We start from the raw sequence: 19,627 nt of genomic DNA, 5'->3' as shown, positions 1-19,627 counted from the left end.
CGCGTGCAGGTAGCAAGGAGCGTTTATCTGCTCAGCGAAGGGTAACTCGGGGGTCCTCTGAGGTCGTGGTTTGTAGTTGCCGCGGTTCCTAGAGTTGCTCTGATTGCCGTCCTGTCGATCATCTCGCATGTCATCATACCGATCATCTTGTCGATCGGAATATCCGGCGGCTACCAGGCTGTTGTCATCGTAACTGCGGTCTTTCCTTTTCTTTCGGCGATCCCTGCGACCACCCGAATCGTTCTTCGGCTGATCGTCGTCGCTGCGTTGTCGTGGTCTCCATACGTTGTCTTCGCCATCAGCGCAGCTGTTGGCGATTTCCATTAACTTGGTTATGGTCTTCGGCTTCTTGCGCCCAAGTTCCTCTATGTAGGTTTCACGTCGGATGCCGTCGCTGAAGGCATCAATTGCTCTGTCGACGGGAACATCTTCGGCAGCATTCAGGAGTTTGGTGAATCTTCCGATGTATGCGTGCATCGACTCCTTCTGCTTCTGCTGGCAATGCCGTAATTCTTTGATCCCAACAGGCCTCTTATATGTTGCTTGAAAGTTCGCGACGAAAGCGTCCACCAGATCGTCCCACGATTTGATGGATCCCTTCGGCAGGCCTCTCAGCCAGGCCCGTGCCGAATCTTTCAGGTAAAGCTACAAGCACTGCATTGCTGCTATCTGATTTCCTTTGTGTAGGATCACAGTCTGCAGGTAATCGTCTATCCATGACCTCGACTCCTGTTGTCCGTCATACTTAGCGGCGTCAGTAGGGGTAGGTTTGAACTTCTTGGGTGGCATTGTCTCACGGATCTTGTAGCTCAAGCAGTCAGCTCCCCTCAACTCGTCGTCGTACTCCTGGCTTTCTTCTAAGGCATCGCTATCGTCTTCCCCCCTCGCGGCTCGCCGTCGCCTGACTTTGTCGATTCTGCTCTGGGTAATCTCGTCTCGGGCATCCCTTGAGCGATGCTTTGAGCCACTAGCTTGGAGCGTGGTCTTTTCCTTTCGTGGAACCAGGTTGTCTCCCAGGATTGCGAGGCTTTCCAGGGCGCCCCGATGAGCTTGAGCCATAGAACCTTCGGGTCGTTGGTTGATGAGGTACGCCGCGAGGTTGGCAGTTGCTCCCTCGACGGTTTTTGGACTTAGCATTCCTGCAGTGTCCATGGTCATGAAGGACTTGGATAAGTTTGACGTTATTTCCCTAGCATCGTCTTCTGAAAGTCTGGATAGCCTTGATCAATGCTTCCCCGTGCCTTGGCTACTTCGGGAAGCGCTTCCTCGCGAGCCCCTTCGTTGTTCGCTGGATTATTCTGCCACGAGCAGACGTCTCTTGAGGGTGGCTTGCTCATTCGATAGCCGTTCCCGATTCTTCTCCAATATTGAGCGATAGGCATTGAGGGTTCCAACCGAAGTTCCGGCGGGAAGCGGTGTGTTGTTAAGTACGGCTGCCCTGGCAGCTACCCATTCTTCCTCCGCGATGGTGTAATCGCTATTATTGTTACTGGCACTGTTTTCAAAGCTACGTCGCCTGCTAGAGCGAGGGGTGTGATCTCCACCTCCCCCGTTCCTTGCGTTTCCTGTGTTGTTGGCAGCATAAAATTGGTGGCACGCCGTTCTCCAGGTGACTTCCTTGACAACGTTGTCGACACTGTCCTCTCCCGATGAATACTGGGCGCTGCAGATGAACGGTGTGTCGCTCGATCCCAACCCGTGTCTGGTGTCGCAGTTCAAGCAGTAGTACGAGGTCATTGTCAACACCCGGATTTTTAAGTCCGAATGCCTATTATGTCATACATCGCAATCCCAGGAATATTGTTGTTGCGAGGCATAATAGTTAAGTATCACAGTCATCATTCATTACAAACCATAAGTCTTACAAATTGGAATCACATGATCCATATTACACGAATAGTTGATCTATTGATCAACGAACAAACACAAGTTCATAGTTCAACATAGCGGAAGCGTAAGATACAAGGACTCTCTAGTCCACAGGCCAACGCTTGACGTCGGAAGGCGCTTAGTTGTCGTAGGCGTCCTGCTGGTCATCTCCTTGTTCATCTTCATACTCTGGCCATTGGAATAGCCAGGGACAAAGCCGTGAGTACGTTGAGTACTCGCAAACCAATACTAAAGTAAGTGCTAGACATTCTAGTATGGTTTGCTAAGCTCTAGTTTATTTGCATAAAGCTAGTTTTATTTCACAAAGTTTTGAGAAAAAGCTTACTCAAGTGCTAACTAACTCAAGTGGGAACATTAGTGTCATTCCCACCATTCAAGTGGTGATTTCAATTCAATTCACCACAAGTCATTTCACCATCATCCTTTTCAGCATCATTTTCAAAGATATGACATCGGAAACTGTATGGCCTTTCCAACCGTCCGTAACCATGGACGCGGCTATTCGAATAGGTTTACACTCTGCAGAGGTTGCACACTTGTGCCACAACATTTGATTTCATCCGTCGGGATTTCCCCGAATCATCGTAACACAAAGACGCGGATCATCAACCATAACCTTTCACTTACAAATCCTAGTATGAGCACCTCTCCCCATGAGCTTGGCCTCCCAGTGAAGACAGACAGGGAACTGCACAGGGCTTGGGCCGGACATTCACCTCATTTCGCATCATATCGTATCGTTTCTTTTGTGGTAGAGGCAGCTTTCGGCATAACCCCGATGACGCTTGTTTAGAGGGAACCCATACTAAGACGCATAAACTTCCAGTTAAGCCCTACCCATAATCAGGTATTGTGGGGGTACTTGATAATTGGAAAGGTATCGCATTCAAACCAACATCATGTTTTATCAAAAATCACCATCTTCTCTTGGTCATATTCACCTTCAAAAATCATTCAATGGAATGCATCTTCATTCCAAGGTTTAAAAATCCTTTCAAAATTCACATGGTTCCCATCTAGAGTAGTCAAGTTTTAATTCTTTAGCACTAGCTCTAATTCATGAGGGGTGCTAACTTGCTTTGCTTTGGGAAGACTAACTCACTACTCTAGGACTCAACTTGTACTTTGACCAAAGTTAACTATAAAAGTAACTCATTTAGAAAACAAGTAACAACTTGTAATCTAAAAACTTGGGATGGGTTCATATAAGAAAAGGTAAGAACATGGTGCCTTGCCCCAAGGGGCTTTGCACTTTGCAAGAATAATAGCTTGCATTGGTAGTAGCTTGCCTTGGTAGTTCTCAAACTGTTCCTCCTCCTCCTCTTGGTAGCAACCTTCTTCTTCAGCGTACTCTCCGGTGCTACCGTCTAAATTTGAATACGAGTATAATTACTCACTAATTCAATGGCTATTCCACACATCACAAATAAACACACAAACTACTCTATGCACACAAAATAAATAAACTAGGGTGCATGGGTTGTGGGGTTTAAAAGAATTCACTTCTTTGCATTTCATATGTAAGTGATAGTTTCCATAGGGTTCTTGAGAAATAATTTCCTCTCCTTGAAATCTTCTTAAGATTTAATTTCTCCAACAATCATGGATGAACTCATATTGACCTAAGTCAAATGTTCATCATCATCATTTGGGAAAATGGTTTAAATGAGGTGGATCACCTCATACCATTTAAATAACACTACCTTTGATTTAAATCTCAAGTAATTCATATAAGAGAGTTTGGGACCAGGGGTCCAAACATCCCATGAATCCATGTGAGACAAGTTTAAGTGAAGTGTAAGACTTCACACAAATTAACTTTAATAGTTTTGGACAATATCAACTAGTTAAACTAGTCAAAATATCCATTCATTAAACCATGGCATGATCATGCAAAGTGACCACACCATTTTATTGCATAAACAATTTGTGTAAGTCAAATGTGAGCTATTGGAGTTGGAATTAACCTGATATCTATTTTGGTTGATTTTTAAGAATTATTTGAATAGGGAAAAGTCCCTGTCTTGTTATTTTTATCACATTTATTCTACAAAGAATCTGACCATGAGGCCAGTGGCATGTTGTAGAGAATTTCAGTGGCTTTCTAACAATATAACATTCACTAAATTTGGTCTAGCCAATTTGAAATGGTTGAATTTCAAAGTGGAGGCAGTATTCAAATTCATTTGAATTAATTAAACTAGGTTTGAATTAAAAGGGCCGGCGGGAAAAGCTATTGGGCCAAATCATTTAAACAGGCCCACGGCCAGCCCACCACGCGTCTGTGCCCGCGTGGGCTGCCTGACAGGGTGGGGTCCGCCTGTCAGCCTCTTTTAAAACCCGAAACGGTATGTTTCAACGTGGGACGTAGGATTAGATCGGGATCGGACGGCGCTGGTGCGTCGTCTTCTCCGGCGAGAGGCAGGGAGGTTGGCGGCGAGGGTAGGGGGTCGGAGAGCTCACCGCGGCTCCAGCAAGGTATGGCAGTGTGCGCGAGGTAGATGTGGACGACGGCGAAGCAGTAGCGATGGCGGAGCTCGAGGCGGCCTGGATCAATGGCGATTTCTCCAGGGCTTCCGCGGCTCCGATCTTGCAATTGGCCTTGCTCCGGCGACGATCGAGGTGGCTAACGGTGCGAGGCGAAGTGGTGAAGGGTGGGGAGTGAGGTGGTGTGCTCAGTTGCTTCCAGGGAACGTGGTATTTATAGAAGCGAGTGAGGGTTGCGGGGCAGGGTGGTGGTCGACATGCTCGCGGCGTCTCCGGCGAGCTAGCAAGCTAGGCGAGGTGGCGGCAGTGCTCTGCGTGTCCAGGCGAGTCTAACGGCAGCGACAGCTTGGTCGGGGGAGGCTCGGTTGGGTCGCGTTGCTTCCACGACGGTCGCGGCAAGTACGGGAACCAGTCGTCGTCTCCGGCGCCGGCGGTCACGGGTCTGGGCTGGGTGCGTGTCTGGCGGCGTCGCGGTGTCACTGCGGTGCTCAAAGCGTTGCAAGCGGGGCCAGGGCGTGAGCGGAGTGGCTGCGCGGCGCGTGGCCAGTGGCGTCCATGCGCGACGCGAGCGGCATCCAGGGCTGATCTCGGCGCGCGATCTCCGGCGATGGTTGGCGTCGAGCTCGACCGTGGCTTGGCTAGGGTGGTGTAGGAGTGGGCGGTGGCGAGTGTGGGCACCAGGGCCAGGGCTGAGGTGCAAGGATGAGAGGGGGAGAAGAACATGGCCGGCATGGGCCGGCATGGCCATGTCTTGCTTGTTCTCTCTCTCTCCCTAGGGTTTCAATGTTGCCATTCAGGGTGAAAGGGGGCAGGGGAACCATTTGGGGTAGTGTAGTGTAGGTTTGGTGTGTATAGAACACTATTTCAAATAGTGTCAAATAGTGCCATATTTTGCAATTTGCATAATTCTCCAAATTTGAAAAAAATTCAAAAGGTGAAAGTTTTTGAAATGTGAGTGTTGATATTAGTTGTAAATGACCAGAGGTGATTTGAGGTGGTGGTGGGAAAAGTAGAATTCAAGAATTTCAAAAATTGACAAGTGTGAGATTGTTCCACTTGTTAAAATGTTGCAACTTTGGATGAGCATAGCTATTGATCCAAGATGAATTTGGCAGGGTGATCTTCATCAAAGTTGTTCACCTTGATGTTGTCTTTGAAATGGTGCAAAGAGTTAGCAAGAATTGGTTGGGAAAATTGATTTGCAGGGGCTCAAAGTGGTGACCAGACTAAATTTGGCAGATGTGGCCATTATCATATGTGAGTGGGAATTGTGTTTGAATTTCATTTGAATTGTGCAACCTTGGTTCCAAAAGTTGTAATAAGTGTTTAATAACATTATCCAACTAATGGTGAAGACCAAATAGGTCTAGGGTCAAGATTTATAAAAATGCCATAGAGCAATGTGGGGGTTTTTAGGGTTTTGCAATTTATGGAATTTCTTCCTCTTTGATTTATTTGGTTGGTGATCTTCACATGATCACTCTAGGGTTTTTAGAGCATAGCCAATACAAGTAAAAGCAATCATCATGGCATATCACTCAAATGCACAAGTCCTATGCATGGTACTATATGCAAAAGAAAAGTTTTTGTTGGTTTGAAATTTTGGTTTCTGGATTTCTCTAACTTTCTTTTTATTGAAATTTGGGGTGTTACAAACCCTTCCCCCTTACAAAAGATCTCGTCCCGAGATCGAAAAGAAAGTTAGGTACTAAAGAGATCTGGGTACTCCTTCTTCATGAAGTCTTCGCGTTCCCATGTGGCTTCATCCTCGGTATGATTGCTCCATTGGATCTTCAGAAACTTGATGCTTCGGGTGCGGGTGGTTCGGTAAGCTTCTTCCAATATGTGAATCGGCACTTCGCGGTAAGTCAGATCCTTGTTGATATCCACCGATCGGTGATCGATGTTCTTGAACACTTCGGTCTTCTCCGGGACTTCAAGGCATTTCCGGAGGAGTGAGATGTGAAACACGTCGTGCACAGCCGACATTTCTTCAGGCAACTCCAGTTGATAAGATACTTCACCTCGGCGGCTAAGGACTTGGAAAGGTCCAACATAGCGAGGTGCAAGCTTTCCTTTCAGCTGAAACCTTTGCATCCCTTTCAAGGGGGATACTTTGAGATAGACGAAGTCTCCGATCTCAAAGGTCATCTCCCGACGTCTCTTGTCGGCGTAGCTCTTCTGTCTGGATTGCGCAGTCTTGAGGTACTCGCGGATCTTGTGGACCTTCTCTTCGGCCTCACGAAGAACATCTGGGCCGAAAACTTGGCTTTCTCCGACTTCTGACCAGTTCAGGGGGGTACGGCACTTCCTTCCGTACAAGGCTTCAAAGGGGGCCATCTGAAGATGCAGAAGATTATGAGATAAGAGGGAACATTCTATGGTTCATTTTGGTTAAGTTTGAAAAGCATTTGAAAACTTGTAATCTTTTCATGACAAACATAACATTCATTCATTCATGCAACACATAGTACAAACTACACACATACTCCAATGGTTTTAAGAACCATTCTCATGCTACGATACAAAGGACGGGATACAACTCACACCTACTATAAGTGGAACTAGTGCAACTACTCCTCATCATCGATATCGATCTGGACGTAGTCGTCGGGTCCTGCCTCCAGGAACTCGTAGTCCTCCTCCTCGGTGTTCTCGTCCTCCTCAAAGTCATCGTCATCGCTCAGAAAGGCGTCTCCTCCCTGAATATCGATGCCTCCATCGTCATCCTCCAGCTGACGAATTTGATCCTCCTGGGCCTTGACAGTGGCTTCAAGTGACGCGATCCGGGCGCGAAGGCGGCGAATCGTAGCGTCCTTCTTGGCATGCTGCTGGCGAAGGCTCCTGCGGTCGTTGTTGAGTAGCTTGATCGCCTCACCCTGCTCGGTGATGTGAGCATGGGTCTGGTTCGCGTAAGCGCGAGAGGCGTCGAGGTCCCTCTGAGTCTGGTAGAGCATGAAGTCCAAGTGATCCACATGGTGCCTCAACTGGGGGTGCAGTGGCACATCCATGGGTCTTCCGTCAGAGTTACGCCTCGCGAGATGCGCAAAGCGTTCCTCACGAAGTGCTTCCGCATTCTGTCCGCACAGACGAGCAAGTGCTTCCTGAAGAGCACGTGCAAGCCCGTCGAGCCAGTTGCTTTCCCTCAAAGAGAAAAGGATCCTCTCCGAGGTGGGAGGCTCCAGCTTGCCCCTCAAGTCAGCGGTGATAATCCACTGCAGTTCCCCTCCCGGCTAGTCGTCCACCTGAATCCCGTGAAACTCGGGGTGTGGGCGGCCAAGGTGATCCGACAGGGAGTCGAGGTCATGCTCGAAGATCAAGCTTCCTCCGTTCCCAAGTTGGTAAAACTTGGTGTTGAGGGGTTCATTCGGCTCCATCTGAAAGAGAATTGGATGAGTAAGTTAGAGAGTGCAAAGTGTGGCAAAATTTTAAGTTGATTCAACAAGATAGACATGATTTATCAAATTTTGGCAGAGTCTCAAAGACAAGAGTGTAGTAAATTTTCACAAATAGTTTCTTTTATTTGATTTCAAAGTTAAATTTTTCAGAACGCCCATTCTAACTAAGGTCTTCTAAGGTCAAACAATGGCTCTGATACCAACTTGTCAACACCCGGATTTTTAAGTCCGAATGCCTATTATGTCATACATCGCAATCCCAGGAATATTGTTGTTGCGAGGCATAATAGTTAAGTATCACAGTCATCATTCATTACAAACCATAAGTCTTACAAATTGGAATCACATGATCCATATTACACGAATAGTTGATCTATTGATCAACGAACAAACACAAGTTCATAGTTCAACATAGCGGAAGCGTAAGATACAAGGACTCTCTAGTCCACAGGCCAACGCTTGACGTCGGAAGGCGCTTAGTTGTCGTAGGCGTCCTGCTGGTCATCTCCTTGTTCATCTTCATACTCTGGCCATTGGAATAGCCAGGGACAAAGCCGTGAGTACGTTGAGTACTCGCAAACCAATACTAAAGTAAGTGCTAGACATTCTAGTATGGTTTGCTAAGCTCTAGTTTATTTGCATAAAGCTAGTTTTATTTCACAAAGTTTTGAGAAAAAGCTTACTCAAGTGCTAACTAACTCAAGTGGGAACATTAGTGTCATTCCCACCATTCAAGTGGTGATTTCAATTCAATTCACCACAAGTCATTTCACCATCATCCTTTTCAGCATCATTTTCAAAGATATGACATCGGAAACTGTATGGCCTTTCCAACCGTCCGTAACCGTGGACGCGGCTATTCGAATAGGTTTACACTCTGCAGAGGTTGCACACTTGTGCCACAATATTTGATTTCATCCGTCGGGATTTCCCCGAATCATCGTAACACAGTACGCGGATCATCAACCATAACCTTTCACTTACAAATCCTAGTATGAGCACCTCTCCCCATGAGCTTGGCCTCCCAGTGAAGACAGACGATCAGCACTGGAACCGCACGAGGCTTGGGCCGGACATTCACCTCATTTCGCATCATATCGTATCGTTTCTTTTGTGGTAGAGGCAGCTTTCGGCATAACCCCGATGACGCTTGTTTAGAGGGAACCCATACTAAGACGCATAAACTTCCAGTTAAGCCCTACCCGTAATCAGGTATTGTGGGGGTACTTGATAATTGGAAAGGTATCGCATTCAAACCAACATCATGTTTTATCAAAAATCACCATCTTCTCTTGGTCATATTCACCTTCAAAAATCATTCAATGGAATGCATCTTCATTCCAAGGTTTAAAAATCCTTTCAAAATTCACATGGTTCCCATCTAGAGTAGTTAAGTTTTAATTCTTTAGCACTAGCTCTAATTCATGAGGGGTGCTAACTTGCTTTGCTTTGGGAAGACTAACTCACTACTCTAGGACTCAACTTGTACTTTGACCAAAGTTAACTATAAAAGTAACTCATTTAGAAAACAAGTAACAACTTGTAATCTAAAAACTTGGGATGGGTTCATATAAGAAAAGGTAAGAACATGGTGCCTTGCCCCAAGGGGCTTTGCACTTTGCAAGAATAATAGCTTGCATTGGTAGTAGCTTGCCTTGGTAGTTCTCAAACTGTTCCTCCTCCTCCTCTTGGTAGCAACCTTCTTCTTCGGCGTACTCTCCGGTGCTACCGTCTAAATTTGAATACGAGTATAATTACTCACTAATTCAATGGCTATTCCACACATCACAAATAAACACACAAACTACTCTATGCACACAAAATAAATAAACTAGGGTGCATGGGTTGTGGGGTTTAAAAGAATTCACTTCTTTGCATTTCATATGTAAGTGATAGTTTCCATAGGGTTCTTGAGAAATAATTTCCTCTCCTTGAAATCTTCTTAAGATTTAATTTCTCCAACAATCATGGATGAACTCATATTGACCTAAGTCAAATGTTCATCATCATCATTTGGGAAAATGGTTTAAATGAGGTGGATCACCTCATACCATTTAAATAACACTACCTTTGATTTAAATCTCAAGTAATTCATATAAGAGAGTTTGGGACCAGGGGTCCAAACATCCCATGAATCCATGTGAGACAAGTTTAAGTGAAGTGTAAGACTTCACACAAATTAACTTTAATAGTTTTGGACAATATCAACTAGTTAAACTAGTCAAAATATCCATTCATTAAACCATGGCATGATCATGCAAAGTGACCACACCATTTTATTGCATAAACAATTTGTGTAAGTCAAATGTGAGCTATTGGAGTTGGAATTAACTTGATATCTATTTTGGTTGATTTTTAAGAATTATTTGAATAGGGAAAAGTCCCTGTCTTGTTATTTTTATCACATTTATTCTACAAAGAATCTGACCATGAGGCCAGTGGCATGTTGTAGAGAATTTCAGTGGCTTTCTAACAATATAACATTCACTAAATTTGGTCTAGCCAATTTGAAATGGTTGAATTTCAAAGTGGAGGCAGTATTCAAATTCATTTGAATTAATTAAACTAGGTTTGAATTAAAAGGGCCGGCGGGAAAAGCTATTGGGCCAAATCATTTAAACAGGCCCACGGCCAGCCCACCACGCGTCTGTGCCCGCGTGGGCTGCCTGACAGGGTGGGGTCCGCCTGTCAGCCTCTTTTAAAACCCGAAACGGTATGTTTCAACGTGGGACGTAGGATTAGATCGGGATCGGACGGCGCTGGTGCGTCGTCTTCTCCGGCGAGAGGCTGGGAGGTTGGCGGCGAGGGTAGGGGGTCGGAGAGCTCACCGCGGCTCCAGCAAGGTATGGCAGTGTGCGCGAGGTAGATGTGGACGAGGGCGAAGCAGCTGGTAGCAGTGGCGGAGCTCGAGGCGGCCTGGATCAATGGCGATTTCTCCAGGGCTTCCGCGGCTCCGATCTTGCAATTGGCCTTGCTCCGGCGATGATTGAGGTGGCTAACGGTGCGAGGCGAAGTGGTGAAGCGTGGGGAGTGAGGTGGTGTGCTCAGTTGCTTCCAGGGAACGTGGTATTTATAGAAGCGAGTGAGGGTTGCGGGGCAGGGTGGTGGTCGACATGCTCGAGGCGTCTCCGGCGAGCTAGCGAGCTAGGCGAGGTGGCGGCAGTGCTCTGCGTGTCCAGGCGAGTCTAACGGCAGCGACAGCTTGGTCGGGGGAGGCTCGGTTGGGTCGCGTTGCTTCCACGACGGTCGCGGCAAGTACGGGAACCAGTCGTCGTCTCCGGCGCCAGCGGTCACGGGTCTGGGCTGGGTGCATGTCTGGCGGCGTCGCGGTGTCACTGCGGTGCTCAAAGCGTTGCAAGCGGGGCCAGGGCGTGAGCGGAGTGGCTGCGCGGCGCGTGGCCAGTGGCGTCCATGCGCGATGCGAGCGGCATCCAGGGCTGATCTCGGCGCGCGATCTCCGGCGATGGTTGGCGTCGAGCTCGACCGTGGCTTGGCTAGGGTGGTGTAGGAGTGGGCGGTGGCGAGTGTGGGCACCAGGGCCAGGGCTGAGGTGCAAGGATGAGAGGGGGAGAAGAACATGGCCGGCATGGGCCGGCATGGCCATGTCTTGCTTGTTCTCTCTCTCTCCCTAGGGTTTCAATGTTGCCATTCAGGGTGAAAGGGGGCAGGGGAACCATTTGGGGTAGTGTAGTGTAGGTTTGGTGTGTATAGAACACTATTTCAAATAGTGTCAAATAGTGCCATATTTTGCAATTTGCATAATTCTCCAAATTTGAAAAAAATTCAAAAGGTGAAAGTTTTTGAAATGTGAGTGTTGATATTAGTTGTAAATGACCAGAGGTGATTTGAGGTGGTGGTGGGAAAAGTAGAATTCAAGAATTTCAAAAATTGACAAGTGTGAGATTGTTCCACTTGTTAAAATGTTGCAACTTTGGATGAGCATAGCTATTGATCCAAGATGAATTTGGCAGGGTGATCTTCATCAAAGTTGTTCACCTTGATGTTGTCTTTGAAATGGTGCAAAGAGTTAGCAAGAATTGGTTTGGGAAAATTGATTTGCAGGGGCTCAAAGTGGTGACCAGACTAAATTTGGCAGATGTGGCCATTATCATATGTGAGTGGGAATTGTGTTTGAATTTTATTTGAATTGTGCAACCTTGGTTCCAAAAGTTGTAATAAGTGTTTAATAACATTATCCAACTAATGGTGAAGACCAAATAGGTCTAGGGTCAAGATTTATAAAAATGCCATAGAGCAATGTGAGGGTTTTTAGGGTTTTGCAATTTATGGAATTTCTTCCTCTTTGATTTATTTGGTTGGTGATCTTCACATGATCACTCTAGGGTTTTTAGAGCATAGCCAATACAAGTAAAAGCAATCATCATGGCATATCACTCAAATGCACAAGTCCTATGCATGGTACTATATGCAAAAGAAAAGTTTTTGTTGGTTTGAAATTTTGGTTTCTGGATTTCTCTAACTTTCTTTTTATTGAAATTTGGGGTGTTACAGTCATCTCTAACGGTACGGGGTTATCGGATCCAACCGACATCGAAGACGTCGATCGAGGGGTTGATGGTGAGGATGAATTCGTCAAGTCTGTCAGGCCAGCCGAAAGGTCGACTGATGATGACATGTTTGGCCCCGCGGCCGATGGTGGTGATTTCCTCGCTGATCTGGGGGCGTACGGTTCTAGCAGTCGAAGGACTCCTTCCGCGTTGACGTTGTAGTGGACGCTGCCGAACGTCATCTCCATGTTTCCTTGTAGATCTGAAAAAGTCGAGCGAGCGGAGTCGCTGTGCGGGGTGAACTCATAGGAGCCGAATCGAATCGGACTTCCTAAGATTGGCGATGATGACGATGATGGCGTCGACGAAGCTGCCGACGACATGACTGGATCTGCCGATGACGGATCTTGTGCCGACAGGGTTTCCACAGATGGTGCCAATTGTCGAGGGTACTCCTCGGCAATGCCCTCCGATTGGGGCTTAGGGTTGATGGAATCCTGTAGGCTGACACGAGACATCGGTTAACAGACAAGCGGGAAGAGCGATTTACCCAGGTTCGGGGCCCTCGATGAGGTAAAACCCTTACGTCCTGCCTGTCTGATCTTGATTGTGAAAATATCGGGTTACAATGGGGTGCCGAAGGTTTCGGCTGTGATCTCGTCAAGAGGCTAAGTGCTACGATGACCTAGCTCTAGACTTGCGGTGGCTAAAGTTGCTAAGATTGATTGTGTCCCTCGGCAGCCCCTCTCCTGGCCCTTATATAAGAGGTCAGGTCTCAAGAGATCTGTCCGGGTACGACTAGGTTTACAAAAGACCTAACTCTAAACTTTCCTTGTTCGGCTCCTCTCCATCTTGTTCTTCAAGGAATCTTCTCCAGCACCGCCCTAGTGGCCCACCTTGCCATCGGGTGTCTTCATGGGCCTCCAGTTGGGCCGTACAGGATAGGGCAATGACAGTTACCCGAAGGGTAATGCCCACGTCACACTGCAACAACAAAACTAGTGAGTGTTGATTTGGTCGCGGTAATGACTTGCTTATAGGCTCTTGTTCGGGCGTGTCCGATGGGTCTCCGCGGTGGTCTTCCCCAGCTGTGAAGTTGGAGCTACGGTTGCTCATGCAGCGACGATGCCTTGCGATGGGCCGTCCGATCATGTTGGTCATCACCGGCACGGTTGTTGCATATCTTCTCTTCAGAGCTCATCGCCCAAATCGAAGATCCCCGTCATATGCATGAAGTCATCTGTTTGGCATGGCCCATGCGTGGGCTTGGGGCTACATCTAGGTCTTTTTTGGGTTGTTGTTCTTTGATGAAGTCGAAGGCCATAGGCTACATCTAGGTCTTTTTTGAGGAAATCGATCGGTGGATGAGGGCATTTTTTGGGCTGGGAAGGAAAAGGTCAATGGCGGTCAGTGCATGGTGGCATGGAAACAAATCTGCAAGCCATATGGATTTGGCGGTTTAGGAGTCAAAAATCTCAGCCTACAGTGGCTGGCCTTGCGAGTGCGCTGGGAGTGGTAACGGCGAACCGACGAGAAACGACCATGGCAGGGGCTACCAGTCATGAAGGATACCCAAGCTGCGAAGGTGTTTAACAGCTTGGTGCAAATCTCTGTCGGGGATGGATCCAAGGTCCTGTTCTGGACAGACAGGTGGTTGGCAGGGCGAGCAATTGGTGACTTTGCGCCGACAGTGCTGGCCTTGGTGAACATCCAAAGACGGAATCGAAGAAGTGTCAAGGAGGCGCTGTTGAACCACACCTGGATTAATGATGTGGGGGTGGGCTTAGGCATGCAGGGTTGCCTGGAGTGTCTGCTGGTATTGGCGATGGTTGGATCCGTAACCATTGTAGAGGATGTCCCTGATACTTTCAGATGGCCGTGGTCAGGGGACGGACTGTACTCGGCGCAATCGACCTACAAGTTGTTGTGCCAGGGCGACGTGAGGTTCTCTGGGCTGTTTGTGTTTGGAAGAGCTGGGCTCCGCTCAAGTGCAAAATTTTCGCATGGATGGCCTGGCAAGGCAGGTTGTGGACTTCGGACAGGCGCATGAGACATGGGCTCCAGCCAACCACATTGGCTTGCTACACTTGTCTTCAGGAGGAGGACACGGTGAAGCATATCATGGCGGGGTGTGTTATCTCGAGGCAGGTGTGGCATCAATGCTTTCTGGCATTGGGGTTGGGGTGGATACTCCTCTGATGGAAGAAGACTGGACAGAGTGGTGGCTCCGATCCCGGAGGAGATTCAGAAGGAAGGAGAGGAGAGCGTTCGATTCTTTGGCGATCCTTATTTGCTGGCGTCTGTGGAAACAGCGTAACGCTAGGGCTTTTGCTAATGTTAGGGGTCAATTCTCTGCCGTTGGTTTGGTAGAACAAGTGCTAGCTGAGTGGGATCTCTGGACCAAGGCGGGCCTAGGTGGGTGTAATGCTTTTGCGAGAGTAGTCCATTAGGGTTTGGTGTGGGTGTGTGCGGTGTGTGACAACTGTTGTTCGCAACGGTATGTCATTCTTGTAAAATCTGTTTCTGCCTTGTATAAAAATATGGTACGCAATTGCGTACTCTCGAAAAAAGAAGGAAACTGCTGGGCGTCCCCCGGGGGATCTGATTCCCCAGCCCCTGGGTCCCCAGCCGTCGGATCAACCATTTTAACGGTTAGATTTGCATGTAGCAAAAAAAACATCTCCGGCAGCAAAAAATCACCCCCGGCAGCAAATGACTGAAACAAAAAACGGTTCGTTCAGAAAAGAAACTAAAAAAGCTGGGCTCGCCGGAGACCTCGCCGGAGACCACGTAGCAAACATATTACGCAGATGTAGCAAAATCGCAAATAAATTGTAGCAATTTTTTTATTCATATGCTGCAAATCCTCTAAGACATCAACGGAGACATCGCCTGCAGCCAGCAGCAACGCCGTTCGAGGTTGCAGCAACTCCGTCCGATCAGGACAGCAATGCCACAAGCTGCTAGTAGCACCGCCCTATGCCTATGGTAGCAAAAATCCACCCTCCGCCGGTAGCAATGCCGGACACTTTAAATAGCAAAAACGACCTCTGCAGGTAGCAACGCCGCAGGCCTAAGGCAGCAAAACTCCTAACGAAGCAGAGGAGCGCGAGATGGAGGCAGCGCTGGTAGCATCGGCGGCGACCGCTTGTAGCATCGACGCCCTCGGCTGATACCACCAGTGACAGCCACTAGTAGCATCCCAAAATTGGGCTACACAGCAGGGTCGTCGACCGGAACATGGCTGTAGCACGGCGCCCGGAGCATGGCTGTAGCGCGGCGGCGGGAGTGGCTGGGCCGCGGGGGCGCGGCGGCGCGTGGGTGGGGCGCTGCGGCCCGAACTCGTGCGGAGGGACGACGAGCACACGGCAACGGGGAGAGGAGGACCTCGCGGCGCCATGGCCGCACCTCGCGGTGGCGCGCGACGGCTGTCGGAGCATGGCTGCGGCACGACGTTGGGAGTGGCAGGGTCGTGGGGGTCACAAAACCAACATCGTCGAACTAGTCGTAGCAACATTTTATACTATTATAGCAAAACTACAGAATTATTGTAGCAAAAATATAAATGCTATCTTAGCAAAACATTCAATAATTATAGCGAGAACTTATACACAATCCAGAGAATGGTTGTACGGAGTAGCAAACACTTTAGTACTATGACAGCCAATCCGTAGAACATGTGGTGCAAAAAGCATAAAAAGTTGTAGCAAAAGAGGTTAATGACCTATCAACTAGTGGTACGAACATAGGAAAACTGGAATCTCATAAACACACCGGCGACATCACGTGGGATCACCGCGAACGCCATGGGCGGGCGGCGGCGGCCAGCCATGGGACACGCCGCTTGGCGCCGAGGCGGGCGCCATTGGTCGCGGCAAGCGACGGCAAAGCGGTCGGCGCTGGTCGCAGCGGCCATGGCCGGGAAGCCGGAGCGGTGGATGCCGTCGTCCGCAGTTCCCGTCCCCGGCGCTCATCTCGCTGAGGCATCAGCCGGTGTCGCCGCCGGTGCACGGAATCCGCGCGGCCGGTGGGCGGCGGCGGCGCCGTCGAGGAAGCCTGCTGCGTTGGATCCATGGCAGTCTCTTTCACCGCGTGCCCTCCTCCGATGGCCCCCGGCGCCGCTGCCGCACGAGGGAGGCGCGTGTGGCCGGATCTGCGGCGGCGCGTGGCCGGAGCTGCGGCGGCGCGTGTGGTTGGAGCTGCGGCGGCGCGTGACCGAGAAAGACGACGGGCGGTCGTGGTCTGGTGGAGAAGATGGGAAGGAGATAAGGCTAATGTCAGGTTTTTTTTTCGGAGGGCGGTGGGACGTGGGGAAAGGTCGTCCGCACGATCGGTTCGATCGGACGGAACCGTACCAGGAGGTTGCCAACGCGAGATCCCCGGGGGGATTGGATCATTTTCCAAAAAAGAAGGCCATAGGCTTGTGGAGTAATTCTGAAAAGGGAAGAAGTTAAAACCTATATTTTTGAGGGGAATCATTTTATGAGATGGAGAGCAGAATTGCCACACAAGCAGTTGGTGTGAGGACCACCAGAGCAGCGGAATCTTCAGCGGGCTCCATCCCGCCACGGACGTCTCTTCCGGTGTGTCCGGAAGTTGGATGAGTTCGAGTTGTGTCGCTGTACCTGTTGGCTCGAGTAGCACGCGGCTACCTCCACCACAATAAATCAATCCCCATGCCCCTGATAATCCCAGCTGGATCAAATTACCCAGGGTCGGCAGTCAAGGATCTCAGGCCAGCACACAACCCCGAGACGAGACGAGACGAGACGGGATTCCCCTCCACACAATGGCGCGGCCGAGCTAGATCCACAGGGCTCCACGCGGCCGTCGACACCTGCTAGCCTCCCACGACGGGTGAATAAAACCACGCCATCGCCAGTCAGAATTTACAGACAGCCGGCAGCCAGAACCAAAGCCCAAACCAACCAGCGGTCAGCGGCCGCGCGCGCGTGTGGTGGGAGAAAGCTTAGCTTGGCCGTGTGTGTGTGTGGGTCACTGCAGCAGAGCAGAGCAGAGGAGAGGACCTCCTTGCGATGGCGGCAGCCGTGGCCACCGTGGCCTCCACCCCTGCCTCCAGGCGCCTCCCCGCCCACCCGCTCTCCGCCTCCACCGCCGCGCCGTCCCTCATCCGCCTGCCCGGATCCTCCAGGCGCCTCCGCCGGACCCTGCGGGTCTCGGCCGCCGCGGAGGACCCCGACGTGCTGCCGGGCCCCGGCGCTGGCGACCTGGAGATGCTGCCGGCGGGGCTGCTCGAGGACCTGCCGCTGCCGGAGGGCGCGCTCGGGGGCAGCCAGCTCGACATCGGGGGGCTCGCCTTCCAGGGCGACATGGGCGGGGGATTCGCGCCCGGCGGCAGCACCGGCGGCGGCGACGGTGGCGGCAACAAGATGCTCGATCGGGGCATCAACACCGCCATCGTGCTTGGAGCCAGCACCTACGCGCTCACAAAGCTCCTCACCGTCGACCAGGACTACTGGCATGTACGGACCTTCTTCTTCTTTTTCTTCATTCTGACCATCCCTTGTTCTAATGGCTGATCATGGTCTCCACTAGATTTGAGGATTAACTGTTGTTCTAATTGATTGGATTGGCTGCAGGGGTGGACAATCTTTGAGATCCTGCGCTACATGCCGGAGCACAACTGGTCCGCCTACGAGGAGGCCCTCAAGACCAACCCGGTTCTCGCCAAGATGATGATCAGCGGCGTCGTTTACTCCCTCGGCGACTGGATTGCCCAGGTGCCAATCCAATTCCATTCCATTGCTCTTTCTCACGGATATTAGATGATAGATAGAACCATTTCTGCTGCCGCGGTACCTAATTTATATCTTGTTGTTTCGGTTGCTTGTGCTTGCAGTGTTACGAAGGGAAGCCCATCTTTGAGTTCGACCGCACTCGTATGTTCCGCTCTGGCCTCGTAGGCTTCACGCTTCACGGATCCCTTTCGCACTACTACTACCATTTCTGCGAGGTATCCAGCCTTGTCTCTCCTTACATACTGCGCTACTCTTTAGCTGACTTTTAGATGCGTGTGTTATGTTGACGTGGTAACTGAGATCTATTTCCTTGCACCAGTCGCTGTTTCCGTTCAAGGATTGGTGGGCTGTTCCCGTAAAGGTTGTGTTTGATCAGACGGCTTGGTCCGCGTTGTGGAACAGCATCTACTTCGTCGCCTTAGGCTTCCTTCGTTTGGAATCTCCATCCACCATATTCAGCGAGCTCAAGGCCACCTTCTTTCCCATGCTTACTGTAAGCAAACACACACCTTTTCAATTCTTGCTATATTTTTGGTTATTCGCTTACAAATTACATGACTTATTCAGTTAGGAACAGTACTCAGTTAGATAACAGACATAACAGACAGAAAATTATTACACCCAAGAAATTGTGCTTGCTCTGTTGTTGGCCCGTATGTTATGCATATCCCTATTTTGCTTATTCATTTATTCAACTGTGCCTACATTTTCGTCAGGCCTTTATGTAAATATTGAACCTGATAACGTTTCATAGGCTAGTATTTCTGTTTTAAACAGGGTCACTTGAAGTACAAAAAAAAAATCTCCTCAAGTGACATTAAAAAACTCAGCTGTAAAAGTAACTCGAAGTAAACTCTAGGTGGATCATGTCTTATGTTATTGGAGTGCTTGTGGTTCATGTTATTCTACGTTCATCTTTATCTTGCTTCCGGGCATGGCAAATATGTAAATGTTTGTTTAAACTGTAAATTACAGGCTGGATGGAAGCTGTGGCCTTTTGCACACTTAATTACATACGGTGTAGTTCCCCTTGAACAAAGACTCCTCTGGGTCGACTGTGTGGAACTGATCTGGGTCACAATCCTGTCAACGTAAGCCCCTGTCTTATTTAGTTTCAAAGGATTACTCGTGTAATCTAACTTACTACACCCGAAGAGTTGCTAAACTTTATCCCTTTGTCTTACAGTTACTCGAACGAGAAATCTGAAGCAAGGATTTCAGATGGTGCCTCCGTATCAACAGATTCAAAGGTATATTGCATCATGTGTACAATGGAGAAACAGTTCAGCTTTATTGTCCTCTGTCCTCATGCTAAAACTCAGAATGTTGTCTTCTTTCCAGGACAACTCAAGATAGCACCGGATTGCATCGTTCTGCTAGTTTATAGATTGTCACACAGAAAGTATTTATTGTTCTGGGATTGTACAAATTGCAGATGTAATTTTATATGGTGAACAAGCAGTGCTGAACATAAAAAACATCAAAAACGTTATCTTGAAGAAGATAAGCCCCTGATGAAAATTGAGCTTTGCAACAGCAAACACGGTTTTGAAACCTCAGGGACGACTGATGGAACTGTTCAACA

General features: G+C 49.0%; 1 protein-coding gene across 1 annotated transcript; it reads left to right on the top strand.

Annotated features, from left to right (window-relative positions):
- The first annotated feature begins 17,159 nt into the window (after positions 1–17,159).
- LOC127323250 (protein SYM1) lies at positions 17,160–19,583 on the top strand. Its single transcript, XM_051351417.2, has 7 exons — positions 17,160–17,766; positions 17,884–18,024; positions 18,144–18,257; positions 18,362–18,535; positions 19,018–19,133; positions 19,229–19,292; positions 19,384–19,583. Exons 1-7 carry the CDS (start codon positions 17,320–17,322, stop codon positions 19,396–19,398), a joined length of 1,071 nt encoding a protein of 356 aa, XP_051207377.1. The 5' UTR covers positions 17,160–17,319; the 3' UTR covers positions 19,399–19,583.
- The last annotated feature ends 44 nt before the right edge of the window (positions 19,584–19,627 follow it).

This window comes from Lolium perenne, chromosome 4 (genome assembly GCF_019359855.2).
Source record: "Lolium perenne isolate Kyuss_39 chromosome 4, Kyuss_2.0, whole genome shotgun sequence".
Classification (NCBI taxonomy): Eukaryota; Viridiplantae; Streptophyta; class Magnoliopsida; order Poales; family Poaceae; genus Lolium; species Lolium perenne.
Note: the sequence above shows the minus strand (reverse complement) of the source record. Positions and strands in the feature narration are given on the sequence as shown.